The sequence below is a fragment of the Myotis lucifugus genome, unplaced genomic scaffold (assembly GCF_000147115.1).
Source record: "Myotis lucifugus unplaced genomic scaffold, Myoluc2.0 scaffold_295, whole genome shotgun sequence".
Lineage (NCBI taxonomy): Eukaryota > Metazoa > Chordata > Mammalia > Chiroptera > Vespertilionidae > Myotis > Myotis lucifugus.
The window spans coordinates 935,240-959,060 of record NW_005871343.1 but is presented as its reverse complement, the minus strand read 5'-3'; the positions used below and the strand labels follow the sequence as shown (position 1 = coordinate 959,060).

The 23,821-nt window shown below is 41.0% G+C and overlaps 1 protein-coding gene across 8 annotated transcripts in view; it reads right to left on the bottom strand.

Moving 5' to 3' along the window:
- SLC28A3 (solute carrier family 28 member 3) overlaps nt 1-23,821 on the bottom strand; it is a 54,117-nt gene that overhangs the window by 16,832 nt on the left and 13,464 nt on the right. For 4 of the 8 annotated variants that reach the window (XR_002831980.1, XM_023763629.1, XM_006100023.3 and 1 more), the window contains 7 exons: nt 10,908-11,003; nt 8,929-9,011; nt 6,032-6,123; nt 4,081-4,270; nt 2,881-3,025; nt 1,527-1,640; nt 566-643 (listed from right to left, as the gene is read on the bottom strand). Coding sequence is in view for 7 of the 8 variants with exons in the window: in XM_006100023.3 (XP_006100085.2) it covers nt 566-643; nt 1,527-1,640; nt 2,881-3,025; nt 4,081-4,270; nt 6,032-6,123; nt 8,929-9,011; nt 10,908-11,003 (798 nt within the window). In the remaining variant the exon portion in view is untranslated. Of the gene's footprint in view, nt 1-565; nt 644-1,526; nt 1,641-2,880; nt 3,026-4,080; nt 4,271-6,031; nt 6,124-8,928; nt 9,012-10,907; nt 11,004-11,811; nt 11,864-23,821 lie in introns of those variants that run through there. The other 4 variants (XM_023763630.1, XM_023763631.1, XM_023763626.1 and 1 more) reach the window with 3 other exon arrangements.

Below are 23,821 nucleotides of genomic sequence, written 5' to 3'. Positions count from 1 at the left end.
TCTCTTATAGAATAACATCTCTCTTTTGGTTGGGAGAAGGCCCTGCCTCCGGGCTTGCATAGCAAAGGCTGTGCTCAAGGAAAGATGGGAGAGATTTAGCATGGGGATGGTTCTGGAAGATGAGGTTGATGTGGGTAACCAGCTGTTCTGGTTTGCTTGGGACTGAAGGGTTTCCCGAGCACAGAGCTGTCACCGATCCTGAACCTGGAACCATTAGTGGCCTCTTCACTGCCAGGTACCTAATGTCCTTTTCCCTGAAATCCCAGGTACTTTTACCCCATATGATTTTCATAAGTATCTCAGGCATTCTACAAGCCCACTCCCGAAAGGATTCTTTTAATATTTCCAACTTCCTCTAGATGTTCCCTTAATGCTATGGTTACAAAGTAAAATGTTTGCAGTCCACTGACTTCAGACATCATTGTAAATGGAAAAGGGCAACAATATGCTGTACACCTACAACTTATAACTGGTTTATGGTGGGCTAGGTTCTATCTGAACGGCTACACAGACTGAGAAGTTATTGGAAAGAAAGTGGCTACATAGAAAAGGAGCGTGGCTTTACCTTGAATGCGAAGAAGTGGTCTGTGTATTTCTCACCAAAGACAAATGAAGCACCGGCATTTGTGAACTCCAAGAACGTCTGAGTTGAAGAAAGGAAAAGAGAAGGTCATTACAACCAATGAAGTGGCGGTTACAATGCATAGGACCTACCAGGCTCTGCAGAGGTGGGGGCCCAGCACGCTTGTTGGATTTGGTGGATAGACTTGGAAAGTTAATTTCCCAGCTTCCCCCACTTCTCCAGTGGATGGCATGGAAGCGTATTTTGTTGTTAATCCTCACCTGAAGATATTTTTCCATTGGTTTTTATGGAAGTTGGAAGAGAGAGGGAAAGACAGAGAGGAACACATCGATTGGTTGCCTCCTGCACAAGCCCCGACCAGGGCCTGGGCCGAGGAGGAGCCTGCAACCAAGGTACGTGCCCTTGACCAGAATTGAACCCAGGACCCTTTGGTCCACAGGCCAGTGCTCTATCCACTGAGCCAAACCAGCTAGGGATGGAAGTGTATTTTTGAACTCTACATGCATACAGATTTCCCGTCATTTCTGACATTCAATCTGACTCCAGAATGCTCAAGAATGAGTCAGGTGTGGTAAATTGTTCCAGCAAGTCACAAATGGCACATAGGTGGCACTAGTTACCACTAGATGCAAAGAAAGCCTGTTTCTTCTCTATCTGTGGAACTATTTTAAAAATGTGAAACCCTTTGGGCAGAATAAAGGGGGCAATCAGGATAGGGTGTGAGGTAGTAGATGATATGGATAAGGGACACCCATACTATTAATAAACTAGACAGATGTTAATATTCTACATAAGCCAAATTATTTGTCTAACTCATGCTACAGAATTAAAATTTGGGTCAACTAATGCAGACAAATAAACCTATTTCTGACATGTCTTGAAAATTATATCCAAATGTTAAAAAGCATTCTAAAAGCAAGGTGTTCATTTGAACCCAACTTACCTGAACTTGTTTGCCCAACCAATCAAAGGCTATATATCCAGGCTTAGTCCTTAGTATTAAGAGCCCAAGAAGAAACTGTAACCCAATTCCCCAAAAGACAGGCCTCCAGTAAACCTATGCAGAAAGATGAAGAGATATTACTCATTAGAAAATGAATACTGAACTCAGCATCAATGCCCATAGGATCACTATTTCCTTGGAAGCTTCTCTCACGAGAGCAGCCTATGACTGGCTTTCTGTGGGAGGCCAAAGTGGTCCTGAGCAGAGAATCCCTTGATAGAATCAGACCTAAACATCTCAGGATTGCATCCTCTCTTCCTAATCCTCAGTTTGAAGGCTTCCGTCCTGGGAGAGTATATAACTATTATGTCATGCTAAATTAACAGACACAAGAGTAGGCTTAGAAGGGTCATTAAAGGAGGAAGGACCTGGCCTTCCTACCATGCTGTTCATATTAGATATGTGCCATTACTTCCCCTGCCTGGAAAATGGAAAGGCAGAACATGACTTCTCTATGTGCCCAAGGTTTGTTGATCTGCCAATTTGTAAGTGAATTAAGTGAAATTCCACCCTGTTGAGGGGCTCTCATTTCACTGTAAAAGGCACCAATTAACTCTAATGCAGACCCAGAGAGTACAGCGGTAATGGACAATCATCTGCTTTCATTTTTGGTGCAGAGATGAGTGGCTTGCAAAGAACTATGGGATTGGAGGCATAGAACATAGTGGAGACATTCACCAGAACATGGCAAAGAAGTGGAATCATATTAGGTGACTTTTTTTATTTCTTTGGTCAATCTTTCAGCCAGTAAAATCTTCCAGAGTTGGCCCATATGAATCATATGCAAAAGCTTCAATGTCTCAGAATTCTCGCCCATTTAATGCGTTACAGGCAAGAAGGAGAATTGAATTCCATAAGAACAAAACAGTTCAAGGACAAAGTTTTGGGGTAAAACAGCCTAAATTTCCAATGGAAATTTGATAAAATGCGGAATTCAATGGTAGACTATTAGATTATTTGCTGGTCTGGGGAAATCTGGATAAAAATGGATGAGTTTTCTTTGTATGTGTGTTTCACAGGGGACGGTGGGGTACATGAGTAGCGATTGGACTTGACAGGAGAGAACATCTCACTGGTTGTGTAACTGAAAAATCTCTGGAAGTGAAAAATGAGAGAGCAACTGTACAATGAAAGTTCGGGGAGAAGGGTGCCCTAGCCACTTAACATATAAGAGTAAGGTGAGATAAATATTGAATAACAGTTCAATTCGCTCACGCTCGTTAATCTGAGCAATTTACTCATGAGGGGAAAAAAGGGAAAAGAAACAAACAAAAAAGATCGCTTTTGTACTTACTTTGGTTGGGTATTTGGAAAATAGAAATAGCAGGATAATGTATATGTTGAGCCCCCCGAAGGACACCAGCTGCTGCTGGCCCAGCTTGGCAGTGTCAAAGATCAGCCAGAAAATAACCCCCAGGATCAGCGAGCTCCAAATCACCCTAAGAGAACCAGCACAGAGGCATTGGCATCATGTTCTGTGCTAACTTGGAAATCTCAATCAGGCTAAAACCACCAAACAAAAACAAGAGCAACACACCCTGGCACCAGAAGTAGTGCTTCTAGACATTGCACCAGATCCTTTCTGGTTGTGGCTATAAAGGCAAATAGCCAAAATATTAAGCAACCTGTCTCCCTCACTCCACAAGTCTTATGGCTCTTTGCCGGTTCAAGGATCTATAAAGGGGTCAGAGAGGAGAAAGCATGTTTGGAGAGGGAAGTCTGGTGATTTCTTTGAGAGAGCTCCTGGGAGTCCTCACCTCTGTTTTGGGAGATGGCTGAGGCGATACCTTTGAAGGGAGAACTTGAAATGTGTTCTCTGCAGTGGAGGGAACTTACCCAAGCCTCAGAGAGCTAGGTTTAGCCTGGGTTATGACTCTCTGGGGAATCTGGCAGGTAGGACAAGTCTGACTCATGACTTGGGTGGCAGAGCCAGAAAGGGTGCTGAGGGTGTTGGTATTGCACAATCCTGGTTTATTAGGCCAAGGATATGTGACATTTCCTAGTAGATCCTACATGGGCCATGCCGCAGAAAACTGGTTCTGGATCCTACCCAGTAGGGTCACTTGGAGGGAGAGGAGGTCCCACAGACTGAGGCTGGGGGAAGAGCCCCGAGTGGTCACCTGCAGGACACAGGGTCCTATAGGAAAAAGTTGGCTGTAGGAATTTACAGGATTTTCCTCCCAAGGAGGCCAGAGCAGGAGGCCACCTTCCCAAGTAGAATCAACCCATATACTGGACACCATTTTTTCATTCAGTAGCACTTGAAATTAAGGCAGTTTATAGGGACATTTGAACACATCCCAAATGAGTCATTGTCTTATCTAAGCTTTGATTTACTATTTGTAAAACGAAGGCATTTTAACAGATACCCCCTAGGTTACTTCTAGCTGCAATATCCCATAAATGAGGAAGCAATTTCAGAACAAACTTTTGAAACAGTGTTGGAAAAACTAACACCCCTCTCAACTGTAATAAGAGAACCAACTGCATTTACCACTTCAGCCAGAACCAATGGCTGTCCAGAAGTCTTCTGCCAGGAGATAGGAACTCATCAATTTGATGTTCATATTTGGCCATAAAGTGATCCCAGATCACAAAGAAGATGGCAACCACGGTGATCACGAAAAGAGGAAGGGCTCTGTGAAAATTCAGCACACAGGCTGCAATCACCATGGCCAGGTAGCCTGTCCAGGAAGCAAAGGCAGACAATGAACATCATCAACACTGGCTGGAGACCAGCCTCCAGCGCTGATCTGGCTCAGCCAAGGGCAGGTTCAGTGAACAAACCACTGAACACAAGAATGCTCCTCATATTCTTGATATGGCTATTGTCTCCTCTGATGATAAGTCCCTAACAATCTCACCATGAATGCCACGAGACCAGGGTCCTAGATCTTTTTTCCTTATGTAACCTTCTGAGTTCTTAAATCTTGATGCTTGGTCATCGGGTCTCCCACTTAGTACTAACCACCTTTTTCTGGTATTCATCCAGACTCAGAAGGTGAACTTCTGCCAGAGAAAATCCAGGTGTTTGAGCAACCACTGGCAAAAAGACATTGATTCACCTAGTTTGCAGCTCAGATTTTGCCTAAGCTTGAGTAGGAAAATTGCTAAGTGCCACAGAATCTCTAAAGGAAAGTGGTGGAGGTGGTAACCAAGGTGGCTGGGTTTTTTTTTTGGAAAGGAGATTCTAGAATAAGAACAGCAAGGTTTCCCATTAACGGTCAGCAAACAGTTTTGTTTGCAAGGTAAATTTGGCCTGCCACTTGTTTTTGTAGGTAGCAAGTACAGTTGTATTTGTATATTTGTATTTGTATTCTATAAATAAAGTCACCTGGGAACACAGCCAGGCATGTCTGTTTGCTTTTGTACTATGAAGGCAGAGAAGTGTGGTTTTGATGTATGGCCTGTAAAATACTACCTGGCCCAGTTCAGAGGAAACTTACAACCCTGCTCTTCCCTGTTCAGGCTGTGTGAGCACCAGCAAAACCACTGCCCTTGAGGGTGCAGCATTCTTGGATTAATATCTATAGACTTGGGCAGTAGAGTTCCTGTTTTATAGATAGAGGTATTCTTTAAATGGGTGGAGCCCTCTGCTCTGGAGGGAGTGAAAACAAAAAACCTGCTCTTCTGTGTACATTGACCCTTGAACAACACAGGTTTGAACTGCGTGGGTCCACTTATCTACGGATTTTTAAAAATAAATTGTAAATGTAGTTTCTTTTCTTTAAGATCTTAACATTTTTTTTCTCTAGCTTACAGTATGTAATACATATAACACACAAATATGTTAATCGACTGTTTATGTTATTGGTAAGGCCTGGGTTTGTCAGTAGGCTATTAGTACAGTTTCTGAGGAGTCAAAAGTTAGATGTGGATTTTTTTACTGTGTGGTGGAGGATGAGGAGTGTTCGTGCCCTGAACCCCTGCATTGTTCAAGGGTCAACTGTAAAAGGTAGAAAATAAAAGAAAAACAAAAACAAAACAAAACATTTTTTTTTTTAAAGAAGGGTCAACTGTAGACAGTTACGGCTCTGCCTTCTGGCAAGAGGAATGGGCTGCGTGGCCCTAGGCAGCTCCCAGCATTGTATCCACATGAAGCATCCATTGCTTACTTTTCCTCCTGCAAGTAGAGTCCTACCTGTGATTACCTTATTTTCCAGTTACTTGGATTTGGGTTGACCAACTTTCAAATCCACATCACAATAACAAAGGCCACAGAGTAGGTGACATAAATTAACTAAGGTAACCGGACAGGGAGCCTATCTGGATAGGTACCCCAAGCTGAGGCCTGCAATTCAGGGACTTCTGGATTTGCTTCTCTGGATGATTCATGAGGTCCATGGGGAAGGAAGGATTTACTTCCTTTCCACAGAAAGCTCAGCATAATATTTGGGGGACCCTCAAAGAGAGACACTGATAGCCCATCTCCTTTTGTTATTTACCTGCTAATAAGATGCCCCAGATGATATACCGAATGGTGGTTCTGTGTTTTCTACGAAAATCACAAACTGCATCATACTTCCTTGCCAGACACCTGCAACAACACAAAAACAAAATGGCAGGCAGAAGTAAATGCCAAGAAATGAAGTAAACCCGTATGCTACAGCTAGATGAGCCTTTGTAAATAAAGCAAGTAAACAAACAAGTTTGCAAAGCGTATGTCCTACAAAATGGAAATGGGAAACTCATTTTATGGTAGGCTAAACTCAGCCATGGCTTGGATCCACCTTTGCTGAATGGATGTGCCAAGCACTGAAAACATGTTCCTGGAAATACAGCGGGGGAGATTGATAACTAACCAAAAGCTGAAAATAATACATAGGATGAGACTGTTTCTCCCTGGACCCTGAGGGCCTCCATTAGCTTTTAAGCCACCGTTATTAAATGTTGATTAAAAAAAAATCCAATGAACTTTCATCTCCTTATTTCCACAAAGTTTGAGTAATGTGGTGGTTCCCTGTCCTCGCTCACCACACCTGGTAGTGGGAAGCTGACAGACTTCATTGAGTGCTTGAAATGTAAAGCAGGATTCTGTGGATTTGAGAGCTTTAACCAGGAGGTTGTTATGCAGCTTCCTCAGAAAGTTCTAGAATTGTTGGTGTGTCTTTGTTTCTGTTCAGGGCTTTGTTGCGGGGTGGTGGGTAGTGTGTGAGCAACGTGTGCATGTGATCACTTCTCGTGACCACCAGTGAGTGAGATTGGAGAGGCCACAAGGCTGGACCCACAACAACTGTCCTCTGCTTCTCCTGGGTTGCTGCTGGTCCCTCCACACCTGCTCTGAAGCCTGGCTTCCCTGCAGGTGCCTCTTTCCTCAACGCCACGAACGGAGGCCTCTCCTCCCACCTGACGGCGGGCAGAAGGAATTTACTCACACGTGTAACCATTGCCACTTCCAGGCCATTGGATAGCATTTCTAAAACAAGCACTTCTTGTCCATGTAGAAGATCCCAATTTCCAGGACCTCAAAGGACACAGCTCCCTGCTGGGACAACTCCCCCCTTGGTTGGTGCCTCTAGTTCCCTTCCTTCTAGCAGTAATGCCCACATATCCAAGCCTCAGCCCCCTTCAAGTTTCAGGGCACAGCTCAAGTTCTCGCTTCTACAAAGCCTTCATGTATATGCTCAGAGGCATTCTCCTGCACTTTGCCCTACTGTCTTTTTTTATTGTGTTTCTTATGAAGCCTTGATCTGACTGACCTCATGGAGAAGAGAGTCCTATGGTGGCAGCATCTTGGACATTAGGCATTTGTTACATTACTGGATAAATGAAATGGGGGTGCATATTGCTTCTCTGGAGCAGTATTTTACAGCTGTGGGTGGGGACCCATTAGTGGGTTGTGAATGATAACCATCACTAAAAGCAATGGGACATGTCAGAGTGGATCACCTTTAGTGATGACAGCTGTTATTTCATGAGACTCCTGTCATTATGCATGTGTGTGAATGTGTGCACTGAGAATTAGAAACACTATTCTAGAAAATGTTGAGGTAATAGAAGTGCAGTAAAGACTAAGTTTTTACATCTAACTGAGGATAATGTATTAAATGTGGATATAGTGTTAAAAAGTAGCAGTGGTGGGGGGCAACATTTCATAGGGACACATCCATCTACTTTAGGTTGGATTTATCAGACTTTTTTTAATTGCAGGGAATGTGTGTAGTCCATTAAAGCAATCTGACACTGCATAAATAAAGTGGCTAGAAATAGATGCTTCTGCCATTTGGTTATCTGGGCTGAGCCACTTCCAACCGCCCCATGGTTGTCTCTGTCCCATTAACATCAGTGAAACCTGAGTTATCTGACCATCCTGGAGACTCTCAGCTCTCAGGGTCAGAGAGTCATGAAGTGCAAGGAAGGATGGAACTAAGCTCAGGTTTCTCAGGTGGTAAATATTTCCTGATGGGGTATATGTGACAAGATCTTTCAATCCTAATTCTGAACAACTCCAGAGATAGCCTCTGATACATAAAAGCAAAGTTCCTCAGAGACTTAGGAATTTAAATTAACTTTAAATTGGAATTTAGAAAATCGACAAATATTTGAGTCTTATATGATAGAGTACCAGATAATCTTGGACTAGGAATCAGAGGCTGAAATTGTAAGTTAGCTTTGTTCCTCTCTAGTTGACTAACCTTGAGTAAGTCACTTCTCTGAGCTTCATTTCCCACCCCCCCCACCCCCCGCCACCAAAAAAAAGATAATACAATTTGCCTCTCCTACCTCACAGGGTGATAAAGACTTGGAATACCTTCAGGATACCTCAAAGGAATAACAAGTAGATTGGGTTTTGAGAAACCAATTGCTTATTGATTAACATTGAGAAGATGAATTAATTACTTTTGTGTGGACTGGAGCAATTAGTTGGTAATTTACACCTGTAATTAAAAGACCATCCTGGATATTCAGTTTCTAGGACATCAGCAACTTAAATTTTCCACATTGATTATCGTAGAACTCCATTAATTTTTCTGAAAATGGTAGGAAATAGGATTGGTGGTGGTGATCATCTCTAATAATAAATGTTAAAAAATTAGGTGAGGATAAACAAAAGAGTGCCCTGGCCAGTGTGGCTCAGTTGGTTGGACATCGTCCAATGCACCCAAAACGTCTCTGGTTCGATTCCCAGTCAGGGCACATGCTCTAGTTTTGGCCTTGATCCCTAGTAGGGGGTGTGCAGGAGGCAGCTGATTGATGTTTCTTTCTCACATAGATGTTTCTCTCTCCCTCTCTCTCTAAATCAATAAAAACATATCCCCCCGCCCCCAAAAAACCCCCACAAAGGAGCAAAACCATTTGTTTAGGAGGTAGGTGTGGTTATTTCTATGGTTTAAGCCTGTACCCATTTGGATGCATCACTTGATCATCCTCCTCATCTTCTTCGTTTCTTAGAGAATCCTGCTCAATGGGGACTTGCTCTTCACCCTAGAAATCAAACATTGGAACAGAGATGCTATAAAGAAAATCTTAGGCATAATGGACCCTTTCTGGACTGTTGCCTACAATCAATCCAAAGGCAGCAAACACTTCTTCCTTATGGACTATGCACCTATCCCACAACTTTCTTTGCTTCCCCTTCTCCTGCCCCACCCCTGTCTATAGCCAATGTAAATTCTTTTAACACAACTTACATCTTTCTTTCCAAATTCATTGTATAAAAGAGCCCCCTTGGCCTCAGGATGGTGCTAATGTTGTCTTGTCCATCTAGCTCCGCTGGTGGTGGTTTGGTCTGGGTGCCCCAGGACCTGGTCCTTTTTTGGGCTGGCACATGGCTCAATAAACCCTTTCTTTCAGAAAATCTGTTTGCCACAGAGATCTTTGTTTAACAGTTTTATATTCTACTAGAGGCCCAGTGAATGAAATTCGTGCACTAGTAGGGTCCCTAGTGGCTGCTGGCCTGGTACTCCCTCCCTTTCCCTGGCAGGCCCCGCCCCCCTGGTTGAACTTCTGGAGGAACTCCTGGTTGAGGGGACAATTTGCATACTATGCGTTTATTATGTAGGATGGGTTTGGACAAGTATTTAATAGCATGTATCAACCATCATAAACAGTCATTTCACTGCCTTAAAAATTCTGTTCCTATTCATTCTCCCTCCCCTCTAGGCAACCACTGATCTTTTCACTGTCTCCATAGTTTCCCTTTTCCAGAATGTCATAGAATTGGAATCATACACTATGTAGCCATTTCAGATTGGCCTCTTACACTTTGTAATATGCACTTAATGTTCCCCCATGTCTTTTCATGGCTTGACAACTCATTTGTTTTCAGTGCTGAAGAATATTTTATTGTCTGGATGGACCACAATTCATTGAACCATTCACCCACTGAAAGACATGTTGGTTGTTTCCAAGTTTTGGTGATTATGAAGCTGCTATAAACATCCATATGCAGGTTTTATGTAGACAGAAGTCTTGTTTTCTCTTTTTTTTTCTTGAATAATATTTAGTGAAATGAACACTTTTTATAATATAGTAAATAAAATAGACAGTAATAATATGTATAGCATGATCTCAATTAGGTAACATATGCATGTGGATGTATATAGTATTTGCCTTATTACAAGATTTTCCTTAAAATGGAAATGCTTTTGTTTAGGCCATGCACTGATTTTTTTCTGAAATTACAGGTCACTTTTTTTTGTCTTCCAAATTTTGCTGCAATAATTTTCCTCTTTTTTCCCTAATTCAAACAAGTTATTCTTTTTATCATGAGAATAACTATCCCCCAAGAAATGGCTCCATAGTAGGCAATTACTATAGAGCCAGAATTACTAAAAAGAACAACAAAAAAGGATGACTGACAGGGAGAATTTGCTCACTTTTAATAGCAGAAGGCTTTCTTCAAATGAGATCCTACCCAGATCCAATATATAAGAGAAACAGAAGTGGCATTGTGATGGAGCGCCTCGGACTGCTATGTAACTTAGGTGTCATTGAGGAGCCCCAGGGCTTGATGGACACAGTTTTAGAACCACCTCTTAGAATCTTTCTTGTCTGCCTCCTTTACCTTAAAATTAAAATGCTTTTGTTTAAGCCCATGCTTTCTGCACAGGATGGAGCTTGAAACCTGTAGTAGTGACATGTCAGAGAAAGCCTGGGTACTCGCCCCATCAGAGAATTCTGAGGACAGGTATGTAAACAAGACCTTTATTTGGGCACGAATGTTTTCTTCATGACTTGGTTTTATACACTCTAATTATCTCTTAACTCATTCCTCTGAGTGCCAGCTGAGCACCATGCTTTCTGTCCCCATAGCTCTCAGGTGCCTGTCACACAGTGGTTACCATGGTAACAGACTCACTCACCAATCTCGGGCCATACCTGTTTGGCATTTACATGTTTGCTGTTTTGCACAACTCTATTCCTTATGGAGTTGTTTCCTGATGTGTTCTGGTTTTCATTAATGTCTTCTTCATTCTAAAAACAAAGTACAGTTTGCAAAAATAAAATTTCAGAGCCAAACAAATATATGTTCTTTCAATGAGTGGTGCCTAGAAAACTTGATTTTCTTTTTATTAAAATTGGAATGACATTGGTTAATAAGATTATATAGGTTTCAAGTGTATATTTCTATGATACATGATCTTCATATTGCATTGTATGCCCACCACCCAAAGTCAAACCATCTCCCATTACCATATATTTGATAGCCTTTACCCTTTCCTACTCCCTCCATCCCCTACCCCAGCCGTGGGCAAACTACAGCCTGCGGGCCGGATCCGGCCCGTTTGAAATGGGGGGTAAGAGATCAACCGAAGGACTTGTATGCATGCATATGAGCATAACCAATGGACATAAGACACTGGGGGGTAGGGGAAGCCGGGGTATTGTCAAGAGCGGGGGAAAAAAAAGGACACATATGTAATACCCTTTGTAATGCTTTAAGCAATAAAAAATTTAAAAAAATTGAAATGAATAAAACTAAAAAAAAAAAAAAGACCGTACCCTTTTATGTAATGATGTTTACTTTGAATTTATATTAGTTCACACAAACACTCCATCCATGCTTTTGTTCCGGCCCTCCGGTCCAGTTTAAGAACCCATTGTGCCCCTCGAGTCAAAAAGTTTGCCCACCCCTGCCTACCCTCTGATAACCACTTCACTGTTGTCTGAGTGTATATGTTTTTGTTTGTTTGTTTTTCTTATTTGTTCATTTATTGCTTTCAGTTTTATATCCCACATATAGTGAAATCATATGGTTCTTAACTTTTTCTTTCTGACTTACTTTGCTTGGCATGATATTCTCAAGGTCCATCCATGTTGTCACAAATGGCAATATTTCATCTTTTCTTATGGCTGAGTGTATTCCATTGTATATATGTACCACATCTTTATCCAATCATCTATCAAAGGACACTTGGGTTGTTTCTACGTCTTGGCCATTGTGAATAATGTTACAATGAATGTAGAGATACATATGTTTTTGTGAACAAATGTTTTCAAATTTTTTGGGTAGATACCCAGAAGAGGGGTTGCTGGGTCATCTGGTAACTCTATTCTTAATTTTTTGAGGAACCTCCATGCTGTTTTCCGTAGTGGCTGTAGCAGTTTACATTCCCACCTCCTTTTTCTCTGCAGCCTCTGTAATACAGCACATACATAAAATCTAACTTCCAGCACATACATGACTTATGCCTAAGTCTTGTTGCCAAAATGCTCTTTTGTGTTAGCTGTTTATATCTTACTTTAGCATAATTCCTTGTGCTTAGCAGACACGAACAATTATTTGTTACATTAATAAGCCACAGTGATTTTAATGTTGCACTAACTGGTACAGCAATGTAGTATCTCTTGGTATTTCCTATCAAACCTGATAGGTGTGCAGGGACAATATGTATAATAAAAAAATGACAAAATATTGCTAATTGCTGAAGCTGGCTGATGTGTACTTAGGGACTCATTTTACTATTCTTACTTTCATGGATGCTGAAATTTTCTTTAATAAAACATTAAAAATAAAATCCAACAGGAGTTGGTAGAAAAATGGGACACAGGTAACATAAGGGGCTGGTCCCCAGGGTCCCTAATTACAAGTGTGACCCTGGGCAGGTCATATCTTTGTAAGTCTCAGTCCACCCATTTATACAACACAGTTTCTGACTTGGTGTTCTCATGGCTCCTTCCAGAATCCTGACATTTTCTGGTTCCATGAGGAACTTCAGCTTCTCGATGCTGATTATTCCTGCCACCTGGTGGCAGAATCTGAAGCTTCCTTGTGAAACACAAGGGTGGAGCCTGCCTTTTCAGAGTTAAAAAAAAAAGAGTAAGGGGTGTGTTTGGGGGGGGGAGCAGGACGGAGGGAGTGGTGGTGTATGAGGTGGGGGTGCAGAGTGGGCATGAATGATGACAAGGGTACCTCTGAATGTATTTTGTAACATGTAATGGGGTTGTTTTACCCCCAGTAGAGTGCACACCTTAGTTTTTTAGCATTTTCAGGAAGAAAAATGCATCCTATTTGAGGATTTCCAACAGAAATAATGGGAGTGTTGTGTGGGTGTTGATTGGTTCCTGAAAAATAACCCTTAAAACACATGCTTCTCAGCTTCTTTTCAAATTGGAGTTGTGAGGCTGTAATAGGTGGCTCATAATTACTTCTGAGCCTATTGTTTTCCCCCCATCTATTTAGCAATTCAGATTACTAGCAGTTTAGTAGTCTCCTGGACTCCTACAATCCTGGCTGTGTTCTAAGTGCAAACCTGTCACTCCACAGAATAGTTACAACACAGTGTGTGTGTGTATGAGCTTTTCTAAACAGTTTGCAGCACGACACATTTCTCAAATCAACGTTCACTGCGGGAATCCTGAGGGTGATGATTCTGGATAGAGCCCCCTCTGAAGGACAGATCCTTGACCAAGGAGTACATGTGCCTGGGCTTTTCTCTTTGACGTTGCATTCTCCATGCTGCTGGACCAACAGTGGGTGTTACGGGGAGTATAGATGGACAGAGACCTTTTTATTGATTTCTTCTTTTTACTCAGTTTCGAAACCATATTATAACTTCTAGAATATAGGAAATTATTGAAATCATTCCCTCCCCCTAATCTATTTGTGATTTTAGCTGAACACATGGCCACCCAGAATAAAGGCTACATTTCCTAGAGTCCCATTTCACTAGATTCTGGCCAAGGAAATGTAAGTACAGTAGGTCCTCGGGTTACGTCGGAGATCCGTTTGTACAGCGCGACGTAACGCGATTTTCGCCGTAAGTCGGAACCCACCTACATAAGCACCTACGTCACTCACATGGAGCACATACACAGCAGTAATGAAGTGAAACGGTAAAAAAAAAATTAAAAAAAGATAACAATTCCTGACCTATACTTGTGGTGAATAAATAATAAAAAACATAAAACACATATGTACACACGTCAAAATGACAGAACTTTTTTTTTTTTTAATAAATAAATGGGAGATGGCCATATAACCACGAAACAACATATGTCGAGTCCGACGTAACCCGAGGACTGTCTGTAGAAGTGGCAGGTACTCTTTGTCCCCTTGATCTTTTCTTCTGTCCTGCTGCCTGGTGTGTGGATGGTTCCATCTGGACCAAGAATCCAAGGGCCCATCCTAGTGATAGCAGAGTGGTGAGTTGGGGTGGGGGGGAACTTGAGTCCCCGAGAGCCTTGAGCAGTGCTCCCACCCCAGCTCTGTACTACCCACTTCCAGCCTGTTACCTGCAGGAAACAAACTTTTCCTTTTGTCTCTTTTGGGTTTTGCTTTTATTCGCACCTAGCCTGATATACTAGGTTAAACCCTTTAAAAGTTTTGTTATTTGACCCTAAGAGGCCTGTGAGATGGGTTTCCTGGTCTGTAAAAAGTTTCCTCTTTTTACAGATCAAGAAACTAAAGCAAAAATAAGTAAATCACTTGACGTGGTTTGCACAACCAGAAATAGCTGAGATGGGATCTCAGGCCACATTGTGTCTGCAGAGTTTTGCCCTTGGGCCAAGGCCCTTTGGCTTTGGAGAGATGCAGACACAGTGGTATACCTACAAAGTAAATTCCCTTTTGATTAGGAAACTTGATTTGACCCTAGACCTAAAAGACAAGAGTAGAAATGAAAGAGGTGGTGAAAGATTCCAGAATTGCTCTCGGCCCCTTTTGAACAAATTTGGGCTCTGGAAGTCATTTCTCAAGCCAGAATTTTTCAAGCCCCACGGTACAGTCTGATTTTAAGTAGATTCTATCTTTAAACGATGTGTGTGGACACTCTTGCATTTGTGGACATGTCATGTCTCTGTGATTAGTTTGACATTTTTTTTCCTTCCACTATGTCTGCTCCACTCACTCAGTCTCTCCCACCACGGTGGCCCAGAATTCACAACGTGACTTCCATTTCTCAGTTTTGTGGCCAGGATTTTTCTATTGTGAGAGGAGAGCCTCTGTTCCCCCTTCTCTATAGAAAGTGCTATGGCCTGGCGTTGCTCTGAATGTATGAATGGCAGAGGGGATACAGCCGGGCTTGAGGACTGGGGAAGAATGGCAACTGATACCCCAGGGGGACTTTCATCCTGACCTTTGGTGGGACACAGATCATGTAAGTTTATGGAATATGGGGATGGCCCAGTGGGCAAATGCAATGTGGACATGGAACCTGAGGAGTTGCTATGAAGATGTTCAACTGGTTTTAGCACTTGATACTTCACAGTGAATTCTATGAGGTGCTTGATAATATATCTTAGCTGGAAGGCATACCACCAGAACAGATTTAGATTGGTGGTTAAAGTTGTTTATTGTATTATGCATGTATGTGTATATGTATGTATGTATGAATGTATATATGTATCTGTCTAGCTATCATTTACACTTCTCTGTATACCTTTAAAGCAATCTTCCTAGAAACAGTCAACATGGAACATACTGAGAAGGAGTGATGCCTTAAATATTGCCAGGGATGTCAAAGTCTCAATCCCCAGATCAAAATGGGGATATGATATTAGTTGAACTTGGGACTGTTTAAGTCTATATATTTCACCCACTCGTCTGTTAATCTAAGAAGCCAGATCTTTACTTTGTCCCCTGTGATCTGCTGAATATCATGTGCCCAGACATAGAAATGCTTGATACTGTTTTTGAATGAATAGAGAAGATATTCTCAGGGGCTGTTGAGCTGATTATAGTAGCAGCTGAAACAGTGTCTCTACAATTAAGTAGAGACCAAATGGTATAGGACTGCTTTCTCTATTTCTCCACAAGGTTACCTTATGTTCTAATATTTTAAGCCTTAGGTATATAAATAAAAGTGTTGGAAATACATCTCTAATTTCTGTTGTTTTTTGGAGCTTCTTCAAGTGATGTAACCTCTCTGTGTTCATTTCTCTGAACATGAAATGAGACTAGACTAGAGCAACTGCCTCAAATAGTAACTTAATTCCAAAATGCCATGTAAAGAGATTGTAGGGAGTGGCTCAACTTATGCCTTAAGATGACTGCTGTTTGGAATATTGATAGCTTACCTATATTAATTAATGCTGCATTGCAATATAAAGCTTGGGTTCCATGGTCAGACCTGGGTTCTAATCCAGCCTTAATATTTTGAGGCCCTGTACCCTGTTATACGGGAATGTAGCACTCATTACTTGCCTGTGGGGCTGTGTAGCTGTTGCAGAGCCACTCATAGTCAGAGGTCATTGACTACTATGTTATATAATTTTATGGTTTAGTTTGGTACTTGCTTGCTTGCTCTGCGGCATGTACTAGTACAGTCATTTTGTTCTCTATTAATATTTGGCCTGTAAAAGTCAATATCTGTTTTGTGAATCTGATTTCTCCAAATTGTTTGAGATCATTCCTTCCTTATTTATTTATTTATTTATTTTTTCCCAAAACTATAAATGTCAAATATTTTAAGTCAATTTCTCTATAATGTTGTTCTCTAAATTGCATGGGCTGTACCTTGAAGGATTGCACTTCCAAAGGCAATATAGAGAAATATTCCAGAAGCCTTTGATCTTTATCTATTGCTCCTGGCCTGCTTGGTTCACATAACCTTCTGACACAGGTCTTGGGTTTATGCAATCTTTACTGTGAGTTAATGGGCACTAGCTAGACCCTTCTTCCCTGCGATCCTCCTGTTCTTCTTGCCGGCTGGTGAGGTTTGAAGACTGGGTAGGGAGCAGCAGTGCTGTGGGCTGAAACCACCTGGTAAGCCTGGGAAGCACTGTTACACTTGCCTGGCCACAGTTCCCTGTCATCTCTGAATGCTCTGAAGGGAGCTTTGAATTGGGTGCAACATTCTCCCCTTGTGATCATGTGAGCTTGAGGCAAACCAAACCATGTAAGAAAATGGGAAAAGTGGCAGAGTTCTGTCCCGAAAGGAGAAAAAGGAAAGGTTTACAATCATCAGGTTAAAAAAATAAATGTAATCTATGAGTTCATTTCTGTTTAATCATTTATTTTGTTTTTTAGATTCCACATATAAATGAAATCGTATGGTATTTGTCTTTCTCTGTCTGACTTATTTCACTTAGCAGAATTCCCTCTAGTGCTGAGGTCCAATCCCAGCAGGTCCAGGGGTCCCCAAAGGTGTGGACGGAGTCGGCGAAGAAGGAATGACACGAAGACAGCCTTCAGTTGGTCAGCAGCCTAGTCAGGACCTATAGCCAGGATCTCCAGCCAAAGTTCTGGTCGGAGTTCTGGTCAGGAACTGATGAGGATCTGACGTTTATTGTCTTATTACATCCGTATTTATACCAGCCGATTCCAATCCCGTCAATTTCTATTACAAGGGTTAAGGTGTTTCTCATCTCCATTCCAGGGAGTAAAGACCATGTAGCTTAATTACCCGCCTGGCACTTAATTAAGGGGTTGTATCCCCTCCCTAACCTCAGGGAAAGATCCCCACCTGGGGAAACAACCTTTCTCGGAGAGGTGACCTTGGTTAAAACACATGGCGCTAAAGGGAGCAAACATATTAAAAACAGTATGCTACATACGCCAGGTCCACTGAAACACATGCTGTGCAGATGCCTCTTTCCTGCAGCGACTGCGTCAAGCAGCAAGGATGGACCGGCCTCCGGCACTCTAGGTCCATCCATGTTGCTGCAAATGGCAACTGTAATTGAAAATTTTTTAAAGAAGTATAAAAAGTTTTAAGTATGCATATACTCATAGAATATGGTTTCTATGACCTTTCTTGAAAATACTGTTAGAGGAAGAACTTCAGCCAAACAAATGGTAGATGGAGAAATTATGGCAAAAGGAGTGATATTTTGGATCTAATTAGTGAAGTAAAATAAAAAACATTTCCAGGGATTCCAGAACAAATTTTAAACATTCTATCCCTGACAATGTAGAAAGATGACCAGAAGGAGAAGGAAGGAAGGGGGAGAAGGTGAAGTACACAGGTAAAGTACCATTTCCTCATCTGTTAATTTCTGGGAAGCTGAAAGAGATTATAAATAGCTGTGTTTAAGATAAAAAGGTAAACACTACAAGATATATATTCAGTTAAAATCAAGTGGTGGAAGAGAAAGAAAGAAATTATGGAAGGTGGAAAACATATCAATTTTGTATTACTCATAGTCTTAAGCTGGTTATGAAAGGAACCATTAAGACAAAACAAACAAAAAACCACACCAGTCTTCCGTAGAAACCAAACAAAAATAAAAGATACAAACCATACAGTGAAAAGATTTTTTAAAAGCACAATATAAAATATGATGAGAAGAGCGAAGAGCAAACACATATACTTGGAAAATCAATCATTGGATGTGATTGAGTCATATAGCAAACACACCACAAGCATATCCTGAAGATGATCCAAGAAGACGAAACATGCAGTGGTCATGACCTTAAGCCACCAAAGCTGAATACAGGACAACCGTCCCTCCCCCCCCCCCCCCCAACAATAAGCATGTCCAAAAAGAAGCAATGGGGGGGATACAATCTCATGTTTTGAGATGTACAAATGTGATAGATTAACATAAAGGAAACACAGAGAAATATCTAGAAATGCATTTAGAAAGAGTTCTGTCTATGACAGATCAAGTGGGCAAAGGTAAAGATGAAGACAAAATAACAATGAATAATAGGAATCTAATTAACATCTATTGAGCTCTATAACCCGGAAAGAAAATTTATTCTGGCCAAGATCGCTAGTTGTCCCCAAATCTATTCTTCCTCATTTCCTTTAAAAACAGAACTCTGAGTTTTACGGAGCCTAAGATTTCCCAGAATAAAGATACATTTCTCAGGCTCCCTGTGGCGTTGATAATGTTCTGCCAGTGTGGTGGATGCTGGGAGCAACTTCTCGGAAATGTTCTCATGCAGGATAGGTAGTGGAGCCTCTAGACCACTTTCTAGGTGTTTTAAAATACACAAAATTAAATATATAGGATTCAAAGAAAGCCAATTATATTGAACTAGTTATTAAAATAAATTTGTGATAGAATAGTGTATATGAATCTTTATCAACACATTTAAAAACAAGGAAAAAACCCAACCAGGTCCAGTGAGAAGTTTTAATAACTACCTTAATTTCAATGCCTTGAGATAATTTTAAAATATTAAAATAATGAGGTGATAATTTCAATATTTTGAGATATCTGCAACAGATATGAACTCTTTGTACTACTTGTATGTATTAACTCCATGGAGTGAGGGTGCTTTTGCACCTTGAACGTTCATTTCAAACTAGGGGTTCTCCTCCTTGTGGTCTGTGGAATAGAATGGAATGTGTCCTTTCCCGCCTCAGACTTATGTGGAAGTCCCACCCTTCCTTCACCCAAAGTATCTCTTAGTTATGAGGTAACTATAAATGGGTACATTGGGAGAATATAGATCTTTTTTCTTATTTGTAATTGGATATCTTGGTTTCATTTATGGACCTGTTCATAAATATAATATAAGTGGGGGAAATCAAATAATACCCAGGAGTAAAGGCCTTAGCATCGTCTTCACGTAGATTTTTGAAATAGACAGCAAATGAGTAATGTTTAAGCATTCTGCTTAATTGTGTGTTAGGCTGACTTCCATTGATTTCATCAGAGTCCCGAGTTCCATACAGTGGTTCTCAACCTTGGCTGCACATTAGAATCACCTGGGAATCTTTTTAAAATCCTGATTTCTGGGCTGCATCCTCCGGAAATTCTGTTTCTTTGTTATGGGGTGGGTCCACAACATTAGTAACAAAATCAAGATTTTAAAAAGATTCCCAGGTGATTCTAATGTGCAGCCAAGGTTGAGAACCACTGATTTAGAAGATGAAATGCAAATTAACCAATGTAATTTGGGTGCCAGCCCACGATAGTGGTTGCTGCAAGAGATGTCCACTTGATGGCACCACTCTACTAAGGCTGTAAGATTCAGCTGCCACGAAGGCCAATGCTTGCCCAATTTCTGATTGCAGCGGTATGTTGGCTTTGGAAGCAGGTACCTGATTAAAGCATTAATATGCACCCTGGTCGGTGTTGCCCAATGGTTAAAGCATTGGCCTGAGCGGGGAAGGTTCTTAGGTTTGATTTCTGGTCAAGGGCATGTACCTGGGTTGCAGGTTTGACCCCTAGCCCTGGTTGGGAGGCAACCAATCGATGTGTCTCTCTCACATTAATGTTTCTCTCTCCTCCCTCTGAACCTCCCTCCCTTGCACTCTCTCTAGAAATCAATGGAAAAGATATCCTCTGGTGAGTATTAACAATAACAACAACAGAAAGCATTAATATGCTAAGCCATAGTCTCAATTTTATATACTGTGGACGAAAGGGGCCACATGCTGACCTGACAAGCTCAGGGGAGGCCTGCGTGGCAGCCTAGCAGACTCAGAGACCTAAAATAACCACAAAGGATGGTCTGAAATTAAACTGAAACTGAAAGCAGTTATGGTGGGCAGTTACGCCCTAGGCCAGTATCTTCACTGACAAGGTCCACTTTACCGTAACTGAGCCTATCTGTCTTTTTGCATCTAAGATAACATATCCTTGGGATATCTGGGTAACTTGTGACTTCCCTTTTTATGGAACCCCTGGGGCACAACCAGGTGTGCTGGGCCCAGGACAGATGCAGCAGATTCTTTCATTTATCATGTTAATCGTTCCTGCACCCACCTAAGTATGTGTCCATCATTTTACTTTTTATCCTATCCTAGAGGTTTCCCCGCCTCGCTTAATCCCACCTCCTTAAATCTGTCACCAATGAATTTCATGTATAAATATGGATGTAACCCTGCCATTCTCAGGAGCACTATCTCAATTCGTTGAGGTTCTGCTTCCCGGCATATGTCGACAGTTTGGCTCAAATAAACTCACAAAAATTCTTTACAGGTTTCAATGGTTTTTTTACGTTGACAATACTATAAATGTTTACTTCATATATTGTCTAGGATGGTTATATCTAGTAAATAAATTCAATCCTTGTCAAAAAGCGTTCTGAGATTGCTGGCCGAGTTTGATACAAATTGAGCACCAAAAGTAAAAAACATGAGTAAAGTATCTGCAACTTGTGTCAAAAATAGATGGATTGATGGGTGGAGAGAGGGTAGCATAGATGAATAAATATGTGAGAAAGCAAATACAGCAAAATAGTAATTGTAGAATGCAGGTAGTGAATATACAGGTGCTCACTATGAAGTTCTAACTTTTCTGTATGTTTGAAATTTTTCATAATAAAATGTTGAAAGAAACAAATATCATTGATAATTGATTATAAAATATTGAATAAAAGGAAATGTTAGTCTCTAATGAAACTCAAAAAGGGAGAGCAAGTCAAAAAAGGGAAATCTATTATTTTCAGAAGAATGTGAAGTAAGGAATATTGAAGAAATGAAAAATCATCATTTTACAGATCCCAGTAATAACTGATTTAGAGAAAGGTCATCCATGGTTGCTAAAATCATCGAGTGAAGTGCATGGGAAACTGGATATTCACATAGCCTTGAAGTATCACCCCCTCAAATTGCTTATTAATTAGAAAGAGAGATGTATACTTTTATAATAGAATGGTCTGCTCATCACACCCTATCCCAGTCATTATCAAGAGGGGAGTTAAGAGGGGAGTTAAGTTCCTCCAAATGCATGTATGTGCATTTATTTCTTTTTTACATTTGGAGTTTTTAGAGCTGGGAGCTAGCTAAAAGTCACAGAAAAATAGAATTGTTCACTCCAAGACATCACTGACCTTATCCTGCTGGGTTGCCTTTCACTCTTCCTATGCTTTTGGTATTTGTGTTAATAATTTGTGTTTGATAAGGTGTGATTCTTTAAGCCTTGTTCTAATTTCCTACTATTGTTCCTTGTCTTTCTTTGATTTAGTCTGATTTGTTTGAATAAAGAAAAATACTCCCGTAAGGATTTCTACTATATGTTTGAGAGGGAGAAGGCCAGAACTAAGTCTCAAGACACCCAATGAGAAGCTAATCCCAAGAACAATATGGAAGTGCCTGGACTTTTTGCTCTGAGCCAGGCATAGGCACAGTACTCTGTGCTTCTCTATGTACTATAGGCACATTACTCTGTGCTTCTCTATGTACTACCTTACTCAACCCCTCCTCCCCTTGTTTTCTAATATTTGCATCTTTATCAATTTTTTATTACCCTGAAGCCAAGAATTCATAGATAAGCATCCTTTCTCCTCCCATTAAAAACCCGTCTTCTTTCTACCCTTACTGCTCGCTATGATCTAAATGTTTGTGTTCCTTCAGAATTCATTATGTTGAAATTCTAACCCCCAAAGATGATGGTATTAGATGGTTGGGCCTTTGGAGTTGCTTAAGTTATGAGGGTGGGACCCTTATAAATAGGATTAGTGCCCTTATAAAAGAGACCCTACAGAGACCCTAGTCCCTTCTATCATGTGAGGGCACAGTGAGAAGATGCTGGCTGTGAAATAGGAAGAGGGCCCTAACAAGACTGCCACCATGGTGCCCTTGATCTTAGATTTCCAGCTTCCTGAACTGTGAGAAATATTTTGTTGTTGTTTATAAGCTACTGAGTCTATGATATTTTGTTATATCAGCCTAAATGGGCTGACACTAGGTCCATATTTTGCCTCATATTCATTCTTCAACCCATTCTAGTATGGCTTTCATCCCTACCATGCTATGGAGATCACCCTTGTCAAAGTCATCCATGGTTTCCATTTCCCTGAATCCAGTTTTCCTTGTATTAAGTGTTCCTTAAAATACTCTTGTCCCTGACTTCTGTGATAACATGTTTTGCTAGTTTCCTCTTACCACCCAGACTTCTCTTTCTCCTTTTCTTGTACCGTATCAACCTTTCCATTCAACCTTCATTGTCACATACAGTTCCTTGAGGCTCTGTCCCAGGCATTCTCAGTCATTCCTCTAACAAATCTTAGTATTTACTGTGCACCTACTGTGCTGGTTGTTGGCATTGCATATATGATTCCTGTTCTTAGAGAGTTTAGAAAAAAAGCTGTCGACCATAAATTATACAATTGATTATTTAAATAGTAGGGTAAAGACTATTAAAAGGTTCAAGGTACTATTTCTACAGGTTAACTGGAGTAAATTGTTGTGTTTGAAAGTCCAAAGATGCAACCCATTTAGCCATAGGGAACTGGAAATACTCTTACTAGCAAAATATCTTCCTACAGTTGAGAGGAAAAAAGAAAGAAAGAAAGAAAAGAAACAAGTATATAATCACTTTGAATCTATTAATTCTCCTTAGTCTTATTTCCTTCTCTGATTTGTTTTTAAAGGCAAATCTCTAGTAATCTGAAGGGATCAAAATTTTGCTGTCCTCATGATTCGTTCAGGATGTGGCTTTTAGCCTCAGCATCTGTGCCGGCCTGTCACCCTTCCCCCTCCCCCTCATGTTCCTGGCCTCACCCTTACCCTCACTCTCCTACTTCCTCTTTAATGAGAGCCCCCTTGTCATTTCCACATACAGTAGAGTTAGTGCCTGGAACATTACAGGCTACCTCTTATTCCAACCTGTGCTTTCTAAAGTCTTCCTCCTCTATTTCTTTGTTCCCATTCTCTGACCTAAAGACCTCATGGTCTACAGGGGAATGAGGAAGTGGACATGTGGGCCAACAGGAAGCCTAACATTTTGTTGGCTTTGTGTGCCTTTGTCTCTTTCCCCTCCTTGCTAGATCCAATATACCATGCAACTGGACCTTTGTTCTCCATCGCCTTTATCTGCATGGGTCTGGCCCTCAATCAAGCAATTCTTTATTTTTTAAAAAATTATATATATATTGATTTCAGAGAGGAAGGGAGAGGGAGAGAGAGATAGGAGCATCCATGATGAGAGAGAATCACTGATCGACTGCC